At 39.2% G+C, this 20682-nt stretch overlaps 1 protein-coding gene and 1 long non-coding RNA gene across 3 annotated transcripts; both read left to right on the top strand.

The window, feature by feature from the left end:
* The first annotated feature begins 2027 nt into the window (after positions 1 to 2027).
* Positions 2028 to 6604, top strand: LOC112696541 (uncharacterized). 2 transcript variants are annotated; one of them, XR_011862281.1, is made up of 5 exons: positions 2028 to 2410; positions 2672 to 2859; positions 3870 to 6049; positions 6141 to 6204; positions 6301 to 6604. It is a non-coding gene; the product is annotated as an uncharacterized lncRNA (long non-coding RNA). The 2 variants fall into 2 exon arrangements; XR_003150753.3 differs by lacking the exon at positions 2672 to 2859 and having other exon boundaries at positions 2031 to 2410; positions 6301 to 6574.
* Positions 6605 to 14787: 8183 nt separating this feature from the next.
* On the top strand, positions 14788 to 17181 carry LOC112805504 (uncharacterized). The gene is made up of 2 exons (XM_025847881.1): positions 14788 to 15415; positions 15710 to 17181. Exons 1-2 carry the CDS (start codon positions 14788 to 14790, stop codon positions 17179 to 17181), a joined length of 2100 nt encoding a protein of 699 aa, XP_025703666.1.
* Positions 17182 to 20682: the final 3501 nt, after the last annotated feature.

The raw sequence follows: 20682 nt of genomic DNA, 5'->3' as shown, positions 1-20682 counted from the left end.
CGTGGGAGAAATCATATCTCAGGCGTTGAGTTACACGACGCATAAGAGAAGGCAAGCAGTGGAAAGAGTGAACACTAATTAATGAATGCATAAGATCACAGATAGGTTTTATAGCAAAACAATAGAGGTGGGATTTGATTAGGACACCTTATTTGGAGAGAGGAGAGTGTAGGGAAAACGTTCCTTTCTTTGAGAACCCTAACGTTATACTTGGAAGCTGGATGAGATTGTCAGCGTATGAAGCTGATTTTGGGTGGGAAAAGCCCTTTCATTTTGGTCCGGGTGGTGTGTGTCCTTATGACAGGGGGGTTATTTCTCCAAGGCATGGCGATGACGATGTTGATGCGTTCATGCATTTTCAGGTGGCACATATTCAAGATTTCATCATCAAGTTCTGGGAAGATATAGGAAATGCTAGTTGCAGGACAATTATAGAAGCCAACATTCTTTTTATTGGCCAAAATTCAATAAAATTGGTGGCTTTCTAGACTATTTATAAAAAATGTTAAAGGGCAACAACTTTTATAATTTATAACCAACAACTTTTCTTTTATTTATTATTGCATGCCGTGTAAGTGTAACTTAAGCACTTGTTTATTTGTTTAAAAAATATTTATCATTGAATGTCATATAACATAAGATATATATTGAATACTAATTATATATTAAAAATAAATTAAATATTATATATTTTTATACAAAAATATAATAGTTAATTTTTGTTATAGATAACATTTTTTATTGTCAAAATTATTTTTGTTATAACCACATTAGTAATTAGTAAGAAATTCTAAGTCAGACGTTCATTAAAGTTTGTATTAGTAAAATTTTTTAAAAATGTGCTTGTGTTTGTGTTTTTAAAAGTATAAATTTTTTATTTTATATTTGATAAATAAAAAAAATTATGTATTTATACATATAATTTTTAAAATATGAGAGTGTTTTTAAAAATAATTTTTTATTAAAATTAAAAAATTTAATATAATTTATATATTAATTAATTTTTAAATTTAATTTTTATATTAATATTTATTATAATATTTTATATTTTAGAAATTATTTTATCAAATATACTTATTAAAAATTATTTTTAGTTTAATTTACTCAACATAAATATTACAACTTTTAAAAAATTATTTTTATAAATTAATTTTTATAAATTATTTTTAAAAGTAAAAGTTAAACTAAAAATTTTATAATAGATTTTTAATTGGATAATATTTATTCAGACCAAGAATACTAATCTTATTTAACAAAATCTTTTAACAGTTTTATTGCGATTATTTTTATTTTCAACCTTTTGTTCGGCTCTTAAATTTATCTATTAAATAATAATTTTTTAAAAAGTAAAGTATATATATTTTTTAAAAATTTATTAAAAATTTTAAAAATATTTTTAAGTTTTATTATAAAATTTTTTATTTATATTAAATATACTCATAACAATTAATTTTTTTAAAAATTTAGAACTAATTGAGCAACAATTTTATAAAAATAACTATTAATACTAACAAATTAAAGATAGTTGTCATGTATTAATATTGGATTAATCTTAAAATTTTAAAAACTTTAATTATCAATCATATATTTAATATAAATTAAAAAATTTTAAAATAAAATTAAATAAAATAAAATTTAAAAATATTTTTAAAATTTTTAATAAACTTAAAAAGAACAAAAATATAATCTACTTTTTTCTGAATATTTTGGATACTATACCACCTTAAAAAAAAACGAGAAGCAGCATGTAGCCACCTAAGGAAATGCTGGACAGCTGGTAGGGGTGAGCACGGGTAGCGGGTACCCAATTACCCACTCGGACTCGAACCGAACCAATTAAATTGGTTTAGGAACCGATGGGTAATCAGGTTCAACCCGAACTAAACCGATAACATTTGCTGATGATTGGTTCGGGTATTGGTTTTGGAGGCGCAGAACCCGAACCAACCCGTATACCCGAACATAATTAATTAAATAATATATATATATATATATATATATATATATATATATATGTAACATAACCTGATAAGTGATAACCCTAATACTCTCTCATTGTAACTAACGGCGCAACCAAACCATGGCGAGACCCTAGCAGAGGCAGAGGCGCAGAGCTTCCTCCTATCACGCAACCAGCTTCTCCGATCTTCATCGTCTTCTCCATTAGGCGTCAGGCGCATCATTTTCTCCACCTCGTCCGTGGGACCATCTGGTGTATCATCTTCCTCGTAGCGGCAGCGATGCAGCAACCTAATTTCTCTTGGTCGTTGGGTCTCAGTCGGTATCTCTGTCAGCATCGTTGTTTGCGGTTCCCTCTTCAGCAGCCAGCTTCGTCTTTAGTCAGCCGTTCCCTCTCCAGCAGCCAGCTTTCTCCGGACTCCAGCGTCATCTTCTCCGGTCACTGATTCAGGTTAGTCTATAATTTTTGGGGAATGTTATATATTAAACTGTTAATTATTTTATTTTTTGTTCAATTTTTGAAATTATACATTCTTAGTTGTTGTTGAATAAAGCAATCTTGATCACTCCGAAACAATCATTCTGTTCAATTTTTCAAATATTAATAGAATCTTGCTCTTATGTAAAAGCTAGATTTGATTTTGAACTAAAGATCTTCTATAAGCTAATTTTGATTTTTAACTTCAAAAATATTATGCTAATTGCTATGCAGTTACTGTTATAATTCATGGTATCCATCAGAAGGAGTTAGGTGCTGTCAAATTATGATCTTTATAACAGAGACCAAACCCTTAGAGTTTGATAATTGATGTTTACTAAAAACTAGAAGCCTCCTTAGAGTTTGAAGTTGAAACCAAACATAAAACATTACGCTGAAGGCAAGCTGACATTAAGGATGTAGTAAGTGACATTAGAGTGCAATTATTATGATATTTGTATTCCTATTTGTATACGTATTTATTCTTTTTTTATCTATTATGCAATTTCACTAATATGTGATTTTATCTTGTTAATTGAGTTGATTTGATTAATTTAAACCGGTGTTTGTAATATATCTAGATTTTGAATTTTGTATTGAATCATAAGATATATAAGATATAGGAGCAAAGTAGTATCCATCAGAAAGAGTTAGGTGCTGTCAAATTATTATCTTTATAACAGAGACCAAGCCCTTAGAGTTTGATAATTGATGTTCACTAAAAACTAGAAGTCCCCTTAGAGTTTGAAGTTGAAACCAAACATAAAACATTACGCTGAAGCAAGGTGACATTAAAGATGTAGCAAGTGATATTAGAGTGCAATTATTATGATATTTGTGTTTCTATTTGTATATGTATTTATTCTTTTTTTTATCTATCATGAAATTTCACTAATTTGTGATTTTATCTTATTAATTGAGTTGATTTGATTAATTTAAACCGGTGTCTATAATATATATATATAGATTTTGAATTTTGTATTGAATCATAAGATATAGGATCAAAGTAGTATCCATCAGAAGGAGTTAGGTGCTGTCAAATTATGATCTTTATAACAGAGACCAAACCTTAGAGTTTGATAATTGATGTTCACTAAAAACTAGAAGCCCCCTTAGAGTTTGAAGTTGAAACCAAACATAAAACATTACGCTGAAGGCCAGGTGACATTAAGGATGTAGCAAGTGACATTAGAGTGCAATTATTTTGATATTTGTATTCCTATTTGTATATGTATTTATTTTTTTTATCTATCATGCAATTTCACTAATATGTGATTTTATCTTGTTAATTGAGTTGATTTGATTAATTTAAACCGGTGTCTGTAATAAATATTGCTTGCAATGTTAATAAATACTCTGCAGTAAGGTCTTTCAATTGTACTAATTGGTTAGTAACAAATACATGACTTCTCTTATTTTATGTATTTTGCAGATTCAAAAAAAATTGGGAAAACTAACCCTAAAAGTGAATCAGTTGTTGGAAGTACTTCTTCTCCAAGTGCAGCCACTCCCGCTGCTGAGAACGATGGTCTTTCTAGTGGAACATCGCAAAGTTCGGCTCCCCCAGCGTTGCCTGCCTCAAATCCTTCATCAGAAACACAAACCGACGCTGCTGGAACTACTGGCGAGCCTCCAAAAGAGGTAAAACGTAAATCCAGTAGAGCACCTAGTAGTGTTTAGGCGCATTTTACTAAAAGTTCTCCTAATGAAGCTTGCTGCAACTATTGTAAAAAAAATATGCATGCAATAGTTCTAGTCTTGGTACAACAAACTTGCATAAACATTTAAGAATTTGCACTAAAAACCCTCAAAAGTAAGCTGAAAAGGGGCAGAAAACTATTGCACTTGAGAGCCAATTTGAGGATGACCCTAATGCAGTCACTATGAAGCTAGCTGAAAAGTGCTTGTTGATTTTAATCAAGAGGAAACTCGTTTTGCTCTTGCAAATATGATAATTGTTGATGAACTTCCTTTTAAATTTGTTGAGGCTCAAGGCTTTAGACAATTTATGAGTAAAGCCCAACCTAGGTTTAAGGTTCCCTCCCGTTGGATAGTTGCTAGAAATTGTATGGCTTTGTTTAGATATGAGAAAGAGAAGTTGAGAACATTGTTATCTGAAAATCGTCAAATGGTTTTTCTTACTACCGATACCTGGACCTCAATTCAGAATTTGAATTATATGTGTGTGACTGCGCATTATATTGATGAGTCTTGGACATTGCATAAAAAAATTTTGAATTTTGGTTTGATTACTCATCATAAGGGTGAAACTATAGGAAGAGCCTTAGAACAGTGCTTGCAAGAGTGGGGTATTAGAAGGATATGTTGTGTAACTGTTGACAATGCTAGTGCTAATGGTGTTGCAATTTCGTATTTACTTAGAGGCATGGGTGATTGAAATGGGTCAACATTATTAAATGGGGAGTTCAAGCATATGAGATGTTGTGCTCACATATTAAATCTAATTGTCGGTGATGGTATGAAAGAGATTGATAGCTCAATAACTAAAATCAGAATTGCATGCAAGTTTGTTAGGTCATCTCCTATTAGGATGCAAGCTTTTAAGAGGTGTGTTCGAGAGGCTAATATAACTTCTAAAGCTAGTGTAGTGTTAGATGTGCTTACTAGGTGGAACTCTACCTATTTGATGCTAAAGGCTGCTGAGAAGTTTGAATCGGCTTTTAGTCGGCTTAGTTATCAAGACTCATTTTATTTTTTGGCACTTGAGTCTAAAGGAGGACCTCATGATGCTAATGATTGGACAAGGGCACGTGTGTTTGTGAAGTTCTTGAAAATATTTTATGATGCAACTCTTACCTTTTCTGGTTCTTTGAATGTTACATGTAATAATTTTTTCAATAAGTTGTGTGACATACAAAAAATTTTGAAGAAGTGGAGAAAGAGTAATGATGTTGGTTTACAAAAGATGGCGACACAAATGAAAGTGAAACTAGACAAATATTAGGAGGGTGATGGGATAAATTACTTTCTCTTTGTGGCTGTTTTTCTTGATCCTTGTTACAAGTATGAGTATGTTGAATTTTGTCTTAATCGGGTGTATGGGTTGAATCAAGCCAAAGATATGTTGAAAAAATTGAAGGATATCATTCATAAATTGTTTGAGTATTACTCCATAATGTATCCCCTTCCAGATGTTAGTTCTTCTGGTAGTTTTAATTCTAGCATTGCCTCTCATGATCATGGGGTTGGTGGTGAAAATGTAATTGAGGAGGAAGATGGCTTTGAAGATGAGTTTAGAATGAGGGTTAAAAAAAAAGTAAGGTGAGGTCAAAAGGAATGAATTAGAAAGATACATGAAAGATGATGTGGAGGATAACATTCCCGGTTTTGACATGTTGCATTGGTGGAAATTGAAATCCATAAAGTATTAAGCTCTTGCTCACATGGCTAGGGATTTGTTGGCTATTCCCGTCTCTACCGTGTCTTCTGAGTCGGCATTTAGTACTAGTGGTCGTGTGCTTGACTAATTTAGAAGCTCATTAAGTCTTTCTACTGTTGAGTCTCTAATTTACTCACAAAATTGGTTGAAGACTCAAGAGAAGATGTATGACTTAAAGCAAGAACTTGAGGACCAAGAAAAACTTGAATTAGGTAACTATTTTTAAATTATATTTCTTTAAATTATTATGTAATTGTTGTTATTGTTGAGTCTCTAATATTAATTTAATTACTGTTAATGTAGAGCTTTCAGCTTTAACAATATCTAATCAAGCCATTAGAGTTGATGTTGTTTACAATAATTTGAGGTTAACATTTTTCACTAATTATTTATTTGTTGAATTATTTTTAATTAATCAATTTTATATATTGACATTAGCTAATTATAAGCTGATTTTTTGAAGGTCACAACTCCTCTCTTGAATATGCTTGGTTGATGGAGTGAAGGATTATAGAGTGAAGACTTTGAAAACTAGACAAATATTTCTATTGTACTTTTGTATTGAGCTTCTAATGTTTAGATTTTACTATATTTTGGTTTTAGCTGTTTTCAAAGATTATTCACTAGACTTTTGTATTTAACTTCTAATATTTCTATTGCACTTTTATATTTTCATTAGACAAGATTATTCACTATGACACTATTAATATGTTTGAATTTTGATGAGTTTAGTTTTTAATGTATTTGGTGTTTAATATATTTGCATTATTTTTGTTAATGTTATATGTTTATTGTATTTGTTAAAATTTTAACATAAAATTTGTCAATTTATTTTTTTTATGAAGTTCAAAGTCATCGGGTATCCGCTATCCAAATCGAACCAATCTATTTTTAATTGGTTTAGTTTGGTTCGAGTACAAACATAAAAAAAGTAAATCTGAACCAATTACTTTTTGATCGGTTCAGTTCTAATTTTACTTTGAACCCAAACCAAATCGACCCGTGCTCGTCCCTGACAGCTGGAGTAAGGCACCGGAGTTGGGAGCAAATGTGGGATTGCACATTGCCACTTTCTATGATTGTTTTGTGGTATGATTCCTGCGGAAATCCACAAGAAAAAAAATAATAATAAAAAAAATTTAGCTTCTCCAATTCTGCTTTCAAAATATCTGATTATTTAAAAAATAAATTTTTAATTCTTTTAATAATTAAAAAAATAAAATATAAATTTTTATTATTAATTTTACGAGTAAAATAAAAGAATATAGAAAATAATATACTCAGAAATTATATTTTGTTTTTTTAAATTTCAATTATTAAAAAAATTAAAAAGATTTATATTTTAATTATTTTTTTTCTCTCCTCTGGTTTGGGGGTTGATGTTTTAAGAACGTGACGTGCTGTTCAGCAGGTAGTGTCCTATTATCTCTTTGCTTATTTTATTGCTATCATTTTTTTTTTATTTTTGGAAAATTTCTTTAGGTTTTCTTGAGCTACGTTCTCGAAGAATTATTGAGAAACTTCGGTATGAAATATTTTGTGTTCTTTTAGGATTTGTTTGGGTGAGTTTACAATAAAAGATCTTTTTTTAGTTATTTTTTTTTAAAAAATCTTATAAAAAATAAAAGTAATTTTATATTTGGATATTTCATGTAAAAAGATTTTTTTATTTATCAATTATGTTTGGGTATAACAATATAAAAGTATTTTTTTATTTATTATATAAAAAATATTTTTTTAAAAAAATCTTTAAAAAAAAGATGTAAATTACAGCTTCTCAAAAAAGATATTTTTTATTTTTCTAGCGTTTTTACTTTTACTATTATAAATTTGTCAAATACACTAAAAATTAAAAAAAAAAGATCTTTTTTTATCAAGATAATGGTGCCTAAACAAGCACTTAGTGTTATTAAGTTAATAAAAAGAATAAAATTCTACGTCCAAGCAAAATACTTAATCAAGTTTAACTAAGTTGATATAACAACTTTTTAAATTACGCACATCTTTCTCCTTCTCTTTCTTCTTACATGTTTCCTTCTCTAACTCCTTCTCCTTTCCTCGTCTTTCTTCTTCTCAAATTGTGGCGTCGTTGCCGGGGAACTAGCGTCATGAGTGCTATATTTTGGTTGTTGTAAATATGTCCATGTTACGTCTTTTTCTTTTTCTTTTTCGTTATCGTCATCACCAATAACACTAACATTTTACTAACATCTTTATTAGTTATGATTTTCTCTGATGCCATCATTAAATAATTTTGGTTCATTTTTTAGTTTATTTCAGTTCATATGTGTGTTAATTGAGGTTTACTTGATGCTGCTGATAAGTATTGACAAATTTTTTTATTTTTAAGTAATTTTTTAACTGTTTGTTCAAATCTAAATCGAATTCGATTCATTTGTGAATTGAGTTAAATTCACTTGATACTACTTTTAAGTATTTACCAAATCCGTTATTCCTTAAGAAATTTGGATCATCTCTTAGTTTAATTGAGTTCATTTGCATGCAAAAATGAACTGAAATGTGTTTTTCTTGCTGATTGAATGTTTGTCACTTTTTGTTCAAATATAAACCAAATTCAGTTTATTTGTGAATTGAGTTAGGTTCACTTGATACTACTGCTAAGTATTCACTAAATCTGAACCAATTTTGATTCATTTCTGGATCAAATAAACCTCAATTAAAAGAAAGAAAAAAACGCAGCAACAATAAAAAAATGACGATTGAAAGAAAACACGTGAAGAAGAAAAAAAATGCGAAAAAGAAGAAGGAGGAAGGCAAAGAAAAAGGAGAAATAACACGAAGAAGAAGAAGAAGAAGAAGAAGGAATGCAAGGATAAAGGAGGAAAAAGCGAAGAAGAAGAAGAAGGAAGAACGCGAAGACACAAGACGAAAACAAAGACAAAGAAACAAAAGTGTTATTGAAACGCGTGTACATGAATGTAATGAAAGTGATTTTTATTGAATTTGGACTTGCTTGATTGGACTAGATATTAAAATGTTTGAATGTGTACTTAAATTATAATAAAATAAATGTTTTAATAATTTTTTTATTTTTTAGAATATTTAATAAATTTTTTGAATAAAAATAAAGTATTAAAAGATAAAAAATATTTTTTATATAATAAAATCTTTTTTATATTTTTATATTTAAATAAAATTAATAAATAAATAAATTTATATAAAAATATTAAATATCAAATTATTTTTATTTTTTTATAAAATTTAAAAACAATTCCGCTACATAACCAATAAGAATTTTACCAACTTCTACCAAATTTTGCCAATTTTTATTTATAAATGTATTTAATAGAAATATCTTTAACTCTTTATAGATGTCTAATAAAAATGTCTTTTTTATGGATGTATTTAATGAAAGTATTTTTATAGATATGTCTCTTAAATATATTTTTTAAAACATGTGTCTCTTTATAATTAATTATTATTAACAATAAATTGACAAATAGTATTAATACACTGTACTTTTTTATTCAAAAAATATATATATTGTTTTAAAAACTCATCTAAATAAACCATTTATTCCCATCTTAATTGATTTTAAAATCAAAATTAAAAGATGTCATAAGATCTTCCAATTTAGCGACTTAAAAGTTAAAAGTTAAAGGTATATACTCTTCGCAGCGAAAGTTTCCATTTATCATTTGCGACTTCAGAATCGGATGAAATGTATGAAAGGAGATTGATCTAGATTTTTCATTTTCTTTTTATTAGAAAGTGATTCTAAAAAGGCAAGTGTCTGCGAGAAATGTTGCTTCGTTGCTGAGAATTGGGCACTGATTTCGGTTTTGATAGACATAGCATTGTGCAGCATTTTTCTTTTCTTTTAGGGAATGAAGTGTGTGTTATTAGTTTAGAATTACAAGAGCCACTTGTTTACTTAATGGTTCATGACTCGTGTGCTTATAAATTTAGCTGTAATGTGATTATGAATGTGATTCACTAATTACTAGGTTCAAGATTAATTTATTTGAGTCTAGTTTAGAAATATCAAAAGAAGCATGTAATATGCGTATTATGGAATTTGTTTTCTGTTAGTATGGAATGCTAGGTAGTAAGGCTTGTGGATTTTTGTTGTGGTTTGAATCACCTTTAGCGGTTTTCTATGTATGGGCAGACATGAGGTCGAGGAAATTGAACAAAAGAAACAAGGTGCTGGGAGGTTTTCCTGAGTTTGGTGCAATCTTCATGTCTAATAGAAGTGCTTTGCAAGAATGTTTTGAGAAGAGATTGTTTGGGCTACCTGTTGGTTACTCTGATTTTGTTCGACACGTAAAGGAAGGAATGCCTTTGTTTCTTTTTGAATTTGAAGAAAGAAAACTTTATGAGATTTTTGAAGCAACATCAGATAGTGGCAGAACATTTTTCCACAGGCATATGTTTCAACAGGAAGGTCATTCCCTGCGCAGGTGCCAATTTATATGTTCCTATTTCATTTGTTTTTTTTCCAGTTCAGATGTTCTTTTGTTGTTTCTGTCGATTTAAAGATCAGTGATCACTTTAAGAAAATTCTTACGCTGATCTGTTTAATTCGGGATTCTATTCTTTATATTAACCAGGTTAAATTCAAAATAATATGGCACTGTGATCCTTTATCTGAAGATGAGTTTTATGGTGCCATTCGAGATAACTACTTTGGTCCCCACAAATTCAACTTTGGTCTCACTAAGGAGCAGGTGTGCTTGTTTACAAGTTTTGGTTGACATTTATGCTTCATGTTCCTTGATATACTAGAGTGAGAAGTTATTGTGTTTATCCATCTGTGTAGGATAGCCTGCTACAAAGCATTGTGACAAGAATGGTAGTGGTGTGTCCATATGTTTGACACACATAGGGCATGCATATGTATATGTTCAACTATTTATTTATTATGCTTGGACACACTTTGGACATGGCTCACACAACTACACAAGAGCAAGTGGGTTACTCAACTTGGACAAATTTTTCTATTCTGATGGGCAAACTAATTGGAAAATCCTCTCCAATAACCTACTTGATCTATTTCTAGTCTTCTTTTTTATTATAAATGGGATAACAACAATGGTGGAGAAGGGAATGAAGTTAATATTCAAATGGTCCCTCTAACTAAACATTAATAAAATGAAAGGAAGTCACTAATTATGTTATGTATTGGTAGGTGGCCTGCAATTTTTTCATGATGGAGCTTAAAATGATAAGCATTGACATATGACATATAAAGAATGTCCAAAGTAGTGAAAATTGATGATTTAACATTTATGAATATCTAAAGATATTATAAATCTTGAAACTTACACTCGTGCCATATTTGTTTCTTACAACGTTTAAGGATTTGGTGCCTTTGTATCCATTTCTTGTTGATTGTTTGTGTCCAGATGATGTATAGTTTTATGATTCTTATTATTTTGATGCTAGATTGAAAGCCTTCTGCATTTGTTCAGTTCAAGAAAGCTTGAAGTCCCAAGAACTTCATGTCAAAAAAAAAAAAAAAGGGAAGAACAAAAACAGGGTTACAAGTCTATAAAAGATGTGGGAAGAAAGGGAAGTTTGCGGAGGTTGAAATCTTCAGAAGGAAGCTTGACAAAAATCATGGCAGTTCAGATATTTTAGAGCTACAAGTGGAAACATTTTTGGCATCTATTGCTTGTGGAAAATCTGAAATCACCCATTCTGATGATGGCTATGATCCTGAAAATCCTGGTTTCCATCATTTAGTTGTACCTAAGGATTTCACTGCTGCTTGTAGTGAATCACATGAGCTGGTTGCCATGCAATCAAAGAAACAAAACTTCAATTTTCTGCAGAAGACACTGAAGAATATATACCCTTGTGTTTACCAGATTTTGCTGAGCCTGAAGAAGAGGGGTTTGATGTTGGTGAATGTACAGAACAGACAGAGTTAGGTATATTTGTTGACAAAAAATTGTCTACCATCCCTGTGCCTCAATTACCACTTGTGTCTAATCTGAGTGATGAAGGATGTAACCAGAAAAAATGGATGATTTAGTCACTTCTTCATATGGAAGTCCATGCTCTGGATTAGATAACTCGTCCTTGGCTTCTATTTCCTTGTCAGATGCAATTGGCTTTCAGTCCAAACCTGGAAGTAATCATTGTGAACCGTCAGCCAAGGGTTTGTATTTTGACAACCTGAAAAGAGGGTCAGTGTGTTTTCCCGGTTAACTTTTCCTTCTAAGGGTAACACTTCAAAGAATCAAAATGATCTCAGAATGAAGGTAGTGGATTGTAAGTTGAGAGTCAAGCGGCATAGTTATGTTGAGCACGAAAAACATTGACATTGTTACAGCCCATGGGAATGAAAATGATGATGATAATGTGGATGTTACAACTAGGGCGTACTGGTACTTGAACACTGCTTCAAATAATGTTCCTTAACAACTCTCTTGCATTTCCAGTCTGAAGGAGGGAAATTGTTAAGGACAAATTTCCCAGAATACAAACATTATGGTACTTGTCAATGGCTCACTTTCGAAGCCGTTCAAAATGGAAAGGGGTTTGCGACAAGGAGACCCGCTATCTCCATTCCTGTTTGTTCTAGTTGTTGATGTTCTTCATAGGATGATTGGAGAGGCGGTCAGGAACGGCCATATATCTCCACTACTGGTTGGTAAGGATAACTGTTATGGTCTGGCCCAAGGAACCAACGGGTCGACCCTGGCCCGAGCTCCACCCGACCCGGCTCCTCGCCCTTCAAACGACCCGGACACGTGTCCTGTGCAACCCACACGCGGCTGCAGGGCAGTGTCCTTGAGAATATGGGCCTGTCCTCACGAGGGGCCCACTACTGACATGTATATAAGGGGAAGATTGGCTCTTCCCCCGAGGTACGTCATATCCTTGCACCTCATTATTCTGCCCGCCTGCACCTCGCTGACTTGAGCGTCGGAGTGTCTTTGCAGGTGGCACCCCCCCATCCTCTCTCCAGGACAAGTGCTCGGCTACTCGGCGAACCCGCAGCCTGTGCGACCAAAGCTAAGGTGTCCTCACCCCTTCATCAGCTCACCCGATCTGTCCGGAACCCGACAACCGAATATTGGCGCCGTCTGTGGGGACTCCTGCCTAAATGGAAGTCGTGCTGGGTCCCGGTGACCAGGCTCGAGCAGCCGAAGCGGAGGGGGCAGCCTCCGTCGCATCGCTAAGGGGGCGGCGGAGGTCCCCCCAACAACACACGAGAACACGACCATTCGGGGGAACGGGCGGCGATAGCGCCATAATAATGCAGGAGCTACGCCACAGGGTCCAGAACCTAGAACGACAGCTAGCCGATCGGGAGCGGGAGGGACGATCTACCGATCCCAGCTATACCCCGTCTCCCGGGAGTGAGGAGGAAGACTCTCACAGAAGCCGACCGCGGCGTACATCCGCATCCCGGACGGAAGCGGAGAGCACGCGGGAGGAGTCACCCATAATGAGAAAGGCGAAATGACACGATCATCTACTCCCGCGGCAGATCAACCCGCCAAGCGGCGAGAGGTCGCGAAGACGGGGAAGGGAGATATGAGAGAACACGACAGCCTGTGATAATGGGCGTCACCCCGTTCCACCGATCTATCCTCGAGGTCCGGTTGCCGAAACACTTCGACAAACCAACGGACATGAGGTACGACAGAACTCAAGACCCTCTAGAACACCTCACGGCCTTTGAGGCCAGAATGAATCTAGAGGGAGTGGGGGACGAAGTAAGATGCCGCGCCTTCCCGGTGACCCTCGCAGGGCCAGCGATCAGATGGTTTAACGGCCTCCCTCAAGGTTCCATCTACAGTTTCTCGGACATCAGCCGTGCATTCCTGGCCCAATTTACAACGCGGATAGCCAAGGCCAAGCACCCTATCAACCTTCTAGGGATAACTCAGAGACAAGGAGAGCCGACCAGGAGGTACTTAGATCGGTTTAACGACGAATGCCTGGAAATCGACGGCCTAACCGACTCAGTGGCCAGTCTCTGTCTGACAAACGGCCTCCTCAACGAAAACTTCCGAAAACACCTTACCACGAAGCCGGTTTGGACAATGCATGAAATCCAGACGGTGGCCAAGGAGTACATAAACGACGAGGAAGTCAGCCGAGTCGTGGCTGCCAATAAGCGGCAGTCCGGTTACAGCCAAACTCGGCAACAAAGTAACGAGGGAAGAGCAAAAGAAAAAGTTAGGGAGGAGACAACAAACAAGGCACCTAGACCGTTCCCTCGAGTCGGGAAATTTACAAACTACACTCCACTCGCTCTCCCCATCGTGGAAGTCTATCAGCAAATAGCTGAGAAGGGAATTCTTCCGAAGCCCCGACCACTTAAGGACCGAACGGGAGGGAACAAGAACCTTTATTGTGATTATCATAAGGGTTATGGCCATCAAACACAGGACTGTTTTGACCTGAAGGATGCACTAGAACAAGCGATAAGGGAAGGAAAGCTAGCGGCGTTCTCCCACCTCATCAGGGAACCGAGAAGACGTTATCACGATCAAGACGAGGAAGGCAAAGCCCATTTGGCCAAGCGGCGACAAGAACCCGAAGACAAAGACCACGGCCTCACTGTGATAAACGTGGTAACGGCAAAAAATGCCGCGCCGAAATCCCGGTCGGCACACAAGAAAGACGCTAAGGTTCTGACGATTTCATCCTCGCAGGTGCGAAACTCTAAGAAACCTCCCTCCATTTCTTTCGGCCCAGAAGACCAATGGTTCAACGACGCCCCAGAAAACCCCCCATGGTCATCACGGCCAGAGTGGGAACCGGCCTCGTCAAACGGATCCTTGTCGACACAGGAGCTGATTCAAATATCATGTTCCGTAACGTGTTCGACGCACTAGGGCTAAAAGACGCCGACCTGACGACTCACCAGCACGGGGTTATTGGGTTGGGCGACCACTTCATCAAACCGGACGGAGTAATATCCCTACCAATCTCGGTGGGGCTAGCCCAAGGCTGAAGGTCGGCGATGGCGGAGTTCGTAATCCTCCGAGATTCCACTGCCTACAACATCATCTTAGGAAGAAAAACAATCAACGATTTCGAAGCCATAATCAACACAAAGCTGCTAGTCATGAAGTTCGTTACCGATGACGGATCTATAGGAACCATAAGGGGAGACCTCGAGACGGCGGTCGCTTGTGACAACGCCAGCCTCTCCCTCAGGAAGAAGTCCAAGGAGGCATCCGGTGTGTTCCTAGCCGACCTTGATGCCAGAGTGGACGACAAGCCGAGACCAGAACCAGAAGGGGATCTGGAGAAGTTTAGAATAGGTGACGACGTGGAAAAATTCACATTCGTTAACAAGAATCTCCCGCATGAGTTGAAGGAGCCTTTGATCGAAATGATAAGAGCCAACAAGGACTTGTTCGCCTGGACTCCAGCTGACATGCCGGGCATAGACCCAAAAATCATCTCGCATCATCTAGCTGTCAAGGCGGATGCACGCCCAGTGGCCCAACGGAGGAGAAAGATGTCGGCGGAAAGAGCAGAGGAGGTGGCCAGGCAGACGGCCAGCCTCCTAGAAGCAGGCTTCATACGGGAAGTAGACTACTCGACATGGCTCTCGAATGTGGTATTGGTGAGAAAACACAACGGCAAGTGGAGAATGTGCGTGGACTATTCCGACCTCAACAAAGCATGCCCCAAAGATTGCTTCCCCCTCCCTAACATAAATGCACTCGTCGACGCCGCGGCGGGATATCGGTATCTAAGTTTCATGGACGCCTACTCCGGTTACAATCAGATACCGATGCACCGACCTGACGAAGACAAGACGGCGTTCATAACGCCAGGGGGAACTTTCTGCTATAAGATAATGCCATTCGGCCTGAAAAATGCGGGGGCAACATATCAAAGGCTGATGAACAGGATATTCCACGACCTCATAGGAAAAACAGTTGAAGTCTACGTGGACGACATCCTAGCAAAAACGACACGACCTGACGACCTCCTGAACGACCTAGCGAGTGTATTCACCTCCCTCCGTCAACACGGTATGAGGCTGAATCCCCTCAAGTGCGCCTTCGCCATGGAAGCCGGCAAGTTCCTGGGATTCATGATAACTCAGAGAGGGGTAGAAGCTAACCCGGAGAAATGCCAGGCAATACTCCAGATGAGGAGCCCGGGTTGCATCAAGGACGTCCAGAGGTTGGCAGGACGGTTGACCTCTTTATCCCGATTTCTCGGAGCTTCGGCAACAAAGGCCCTGCCATTCTTTAACCTCATGAAGAAAGGGATGGCGTTCGAGTGGACACCCGCATGTGAAGAAGCCTTTCAGCACTTCAAGGAAATCTTGGCAGCACCACCCGTTCTCGGGAAGCCAAAAGACGGGGAACCACTATACCTATACCTCGCCATAACGAGTGAAGCCCTGGCCGCAGTCCTGGTACGGGAGGACGGAAAAGCTCAACAACCAGTCTATTTCATAAGCAGGGCCTTGCAAGGGGCAGAATTAAGGTATAGCAAGTTGGAAAAGCTAGCCTTAGCACTCCTGGCTTCCTCTCGAAGGTTAAAACAGTACTTCCAGAGCCACCAAGTTGTCGTCAGAACGGACCAAGGGATCCGGCAAGTACTTCAAAAACCCGATCTGGCGGGAAGAATGATGACTTGGTCCATCGAACTCTCCCAGTATGACATACGATACGAACCCCGGCAAGCCATCAAGGCGCAGGCAATGGCGGATTTCCTAGTAGAAGTGACGGGAGATCCAAGCGAAGAGGTGGGTACACGGTGGAAGCTCCATGTGGACGGAGCCTCCAACCAGACCTTTGGAGGCGTCGGGATCATCCTGGAAAGCCCGATTGGGGTTGTATACGAACAGTCGGTCAGATTCGAGTTTCTCATCTCGAACAACCAGGCAGAATATGAAGCCCTTATAGGAGGCTTAACCCTGGCGGCAGAAGTCGGCGCTAAAAGACTAGAAATATGCAGCGATTCCCAAGTCGTCACCTCCCAAGTAAACGGTAGCTATCAGGCCAAAGACCCCCTGCTACAGAAGTACTTGGAAAAGGTTAAAAGCTTGAGCCAAAAGTTTGAAGAGGTCACAGTCCACCACGTACCTAGAGAAAGGAACACACGGGCAGACCTCCTATCAAAGTTGGCCAGCACAAAGCCAGGGGAAGGGAACCGGTCTCTCATCCAAGGCATGACAAGAGAACCAGCGATCACACTGCACATGACAACCCTAGGTTCTTCATGGCTAGACCCCATCACCAACTTCCTAGAACACGACAAACTCCCTAGTGATGAAAAGGATGCGGCAAAATTAAGAAGAGAAGCGGCCAAGTACGCCGTCATCCAAGGACAGCTGTTCAGGAAAGGGCTCAGCCAACCCCTGCTGAAGTGCCTACATCCCGACTAAGGAGACTCTTTTCCGACTAACGTACGGTGTGGACGCGGTAATACCCGTGGAGATCGGGGAGCCAAGCCCGCGGTTGCTCTTGAAAGGAGTGGAGGAAACCGTAGAAAAGGATCTGATAGATGAAGCTAGGGAAATGGCCCATTTGACAGAAACGGCGCTAAAACAAAGAATGGCTCTGCGCTACAACACCAAAGTGCTCAAGAGAGAGTTCGAGCCAAACGACCTCGTCCTGAGGCGAAATGATATCGGCCTACCGACCCCCGGAGAAGGCAAGCTAGCGGCGAACTGGGAAGGCCCCTATAGAATCAAGAAAGTGATGGGAAAAGGAGCATTCAAGTTAGAAAGGCTTGACGGCAAAGAAGTCCCGAGAACATGGAACGCGGACAACCTAAGAAGATTCTACTCCTAGAGGAGGGCCCGACAAGCCGACCAACCTAGCTAAGTAGTTAATTTACAAATTTAACTTATGAACTTTTCGTAGCGACTTATCGAGTAAGATATACTTGTGCAAATTTTCTCTCCTGTTTTATCACTCAATTCTCCAGATAAACCATCCCATCACGACCAACGACGACGCGCGTCCCCGGGACTGATCACCCCGGGAACCCGTCCACCACCGTTGCAACGACTACGCGAAAGGCCATGGGCCGTTGATATAAATGACGACAATAAACCAAAAACGGTTAATAGAAACGGTAACACGACTAGACGAGTGAGGATAAGTTTATCACGACAACTCGAGCAAACGACTAGAAAGGTCATTGTTCACAAGCCAAAATAAAACGGCTAAAATCAAACTGTTCACAAGCCAAAACGGCTAAAATTAAAATTGTTCGCAAGCCAAAATGAAACGGCTAAACAAAAACTTTAAACAGAAAATTCATTTCTTGGGGGCGTCGACAACTTTACCATCCTGAATGACCTTGAGAACACCAATCGCCGACGTATCAAATTCAGGAGCAATGACTTTGACCTGAGCCTTAAGAGCCTCCTCGGTCGCCAAAATTGCACCCTTCCCCTGCTTCACGATATCTTTATACTTAGCCTTCCACGTTGCTAATTCGGCCTCCACGGTTTGCTTTTCCTTCTCCATCTCGGCCACCCGTTTCTGCGCTGCGCCGACCTGGCTCTCCAAAGTCATCTCACGCTCAACAAGACGAGAAACCGTGGCGACCGAGTCCTTTAATTTCTCCTCAACAGTGGCAGTCTTCTTCTCGGCAGCAGTGGCCTTCTTCTCGGCAGCGTCAAGTTTTTCATTTGACTGGGTCAACTGCTCCCGGAGAGTCTCGACTTCACTTTTCAGCTCATTATTAGCCTTCCCACTAGCTTCTAACCTCCTGCGGAGGGACTCCATCCCGGACAGCTCAAACTCAGCCTTCCGGGCTATCACGGCGCCCCGCAGAAGAGTACGGTACATCCATCTCGCCTGCCCGGCAAGGGAAGACTCGTGAAAGTACTCCTCAGTACCAGGGATCAGTTGGGAATCTATGAAGTTCCCAGCATCAAAATTCCTCTCCATAACGGTGAGGACCCCCTCGGGACTGGAGGACATCTTCCTTTTCCTCTTGGGGTTAGGGACCTCCTCCACACCATCATCGACCTCAGGGGTAGACGTCGAACCCCCGGTGCCTACCACCTCGCGGAAGGGAGAGGCGTGAACCATTTTGTCACCCTCGACCTGGGCAGCTTGGGTCGAGGTCCCGGTTCCGTCAACCGCGGCTCCTTGCTCGGAAGTAGTTTTGTCCTCCGGGGGAATTGCGGACTTCTCGGCGGCAGATTTTTCATTATCCCCTTCGTCGTCGCTGGCGCAGAGGAAAGTTTGGAACAAGTTGGGAAGACCCGTCACCGACGCAGACATCTCCACTGCAGGAAAGTAAAGGAGATCGGTTAATCGCCACAAAGTAATCAGTAAAAACAAAAAGGTAAAGGGCAAAGTACAAGTTTCTCACAAATATAATTACGACCGGACTCCCGGTCACCCATAAGGAGGTGGGGATTCACTTGATTCTTCCCAAAGACCGCCATCAACACCTCGGTGATCTGCCTATCCACCGTCGACATGCCATTATAGGTTACCTTAATAAATGTATTGGACCCTGCCCCGAAACTCCAATAGGTCGGGATAAGCCGTACTCCCTCCAACGACAACCAAAAGGGGTGACGACCTTTGACAGGGCGGACCTTGAAATATTTGTCCTTAAACCCATGGTAGGAATCTTCAAACAAGCCAAAAATCCTCCGACCCTGGGCAGACCGGAAGGACATGAACCCTTTTTTGTGTTTCCCCTCCTTAGAAGGGTTTGTGAGGGTGAAAAAGAAGAGGAAAACATCTACGGACACCGGCAGTTCGAGGTACTCACAAACCATCTCGAAACAGCGGATCGAGGCCCAACTGTTCGGATGCAACTGCGACGGCGACACGGAAATTCGACTTAAAAGCGCCATTTGAAAGGCTGAGAACGGGATACGAACTCCGACTTGGGTGAACATGGACTTGTAGAACCAAATCCAGTTGGCGACTCGGGGGTGTTGGAAGTTGATTTCATACAATCGCTCGTGAGGAGCCGGGACAAAAACGTCATAATTGGCCTCCTCGTCAGTCCCTCCACACAAGTACCCGGCTTGTCGAAACTCGGTGAGCTCCTCCTCGCCCATTTGGTTAGGCGAATCCTTCACGTCGGAAACGACCCAAGCATATGGATCGTACGCCGCGGGGTTAACGGAAGCCCGGGAAACCATGCGAGCCATACCTACATGGGGGGACCATCCAGTCAGTCTAAGAGATCGGTTGCTCAGGCCGAATACAGACACTACCCCCCACGATTCCCCGACTAAGGCTAATCGAGACTAAATCACGAAAAGAACAAGAAAAGCCTACCCTGGAATGGTACTTTCCCCCCTAATACATCTAGTCGCAATTAAAAGGCTATACAACAACAGCAGAAAACCAAACAGCAAACATGCAAAAATAATGCATAAAAGAGAGTGTAATTCGAAGGTTACCTGAATTAGTGGAAGAAAGATGGAGCAGTTGTTAAAGAAAGAGGCGAAGGGAGAGGCGCACAACAGCACTGCAAAGAAATGTTGAGATTTGGGAGCAAGAAGAAGGCAGAAAAAAGAAGATACAAAAGAAAGAAAGGAGTGCTTAAACTGGCCCGTTTAAAAACCACTCCAAGAAGCGCGAAACGTCTGGGGGCAGAATGGTCTTTTCAGCAAGGATTTTCCACCCCATTATGAGCATTTAATGCTCGGCGCTGGGAACGATACGATGAAACGGTTGCTTGTACAACCAAAGGACACGCGCGTTGAGGGCGTATCCTTATCACGAGCGGCCGACCAGACGATCCCAAATGAGAGGCGGGACAACACGCCATTGATAGCTCCCACGGCTACCATTGGCGCGTGGGGGCACTGTTATGGTCTGGCCCAAGGAACCAACGGGTCGACCCTGGCCCGAGCTCCACCCGACCCGGCTCCTCGCCCTTCAAACGACCCAGACAC

Source organism: Arachis hypogaea, chromosome 6, assembly GCF_003086295.3.
Source record: "Arachis hypogaea cultivar Tifrunner chromosome 6, arahy.Tifrunner.gnm2.J5K5, whole genome shotgun sequence".
In the NCBI taxonomy this organism is placed as follows: Eukaryota; Viridiplantae; Streptophyta; class Magnoliopsida; order Fabales; family Fabaceae; genus Arachis; species Arachis hypogaea.
This window is presented reverse-complemented; position numbering and strand designations above follow the sequence as displayed.

What these genes read in the sequence shown, in the direction of transcription:
- LOC112805504 (XM_025847881.1), top strand. Translation starts at nt 14,788, where the DNA reads ATGGCGGAGTTCGTAATCCTCCGAGATTCCACTGCCTACAACATCATC. An exon ending in ATTGGTGAGAAAACACAACG is followed by an intron (nt 15,416 to 15,709) that starts GCAAGTGGAGAA and finishes ACGACCTCATAG; the next exon opens with GAAAAACAGTTGAAGTCTAC.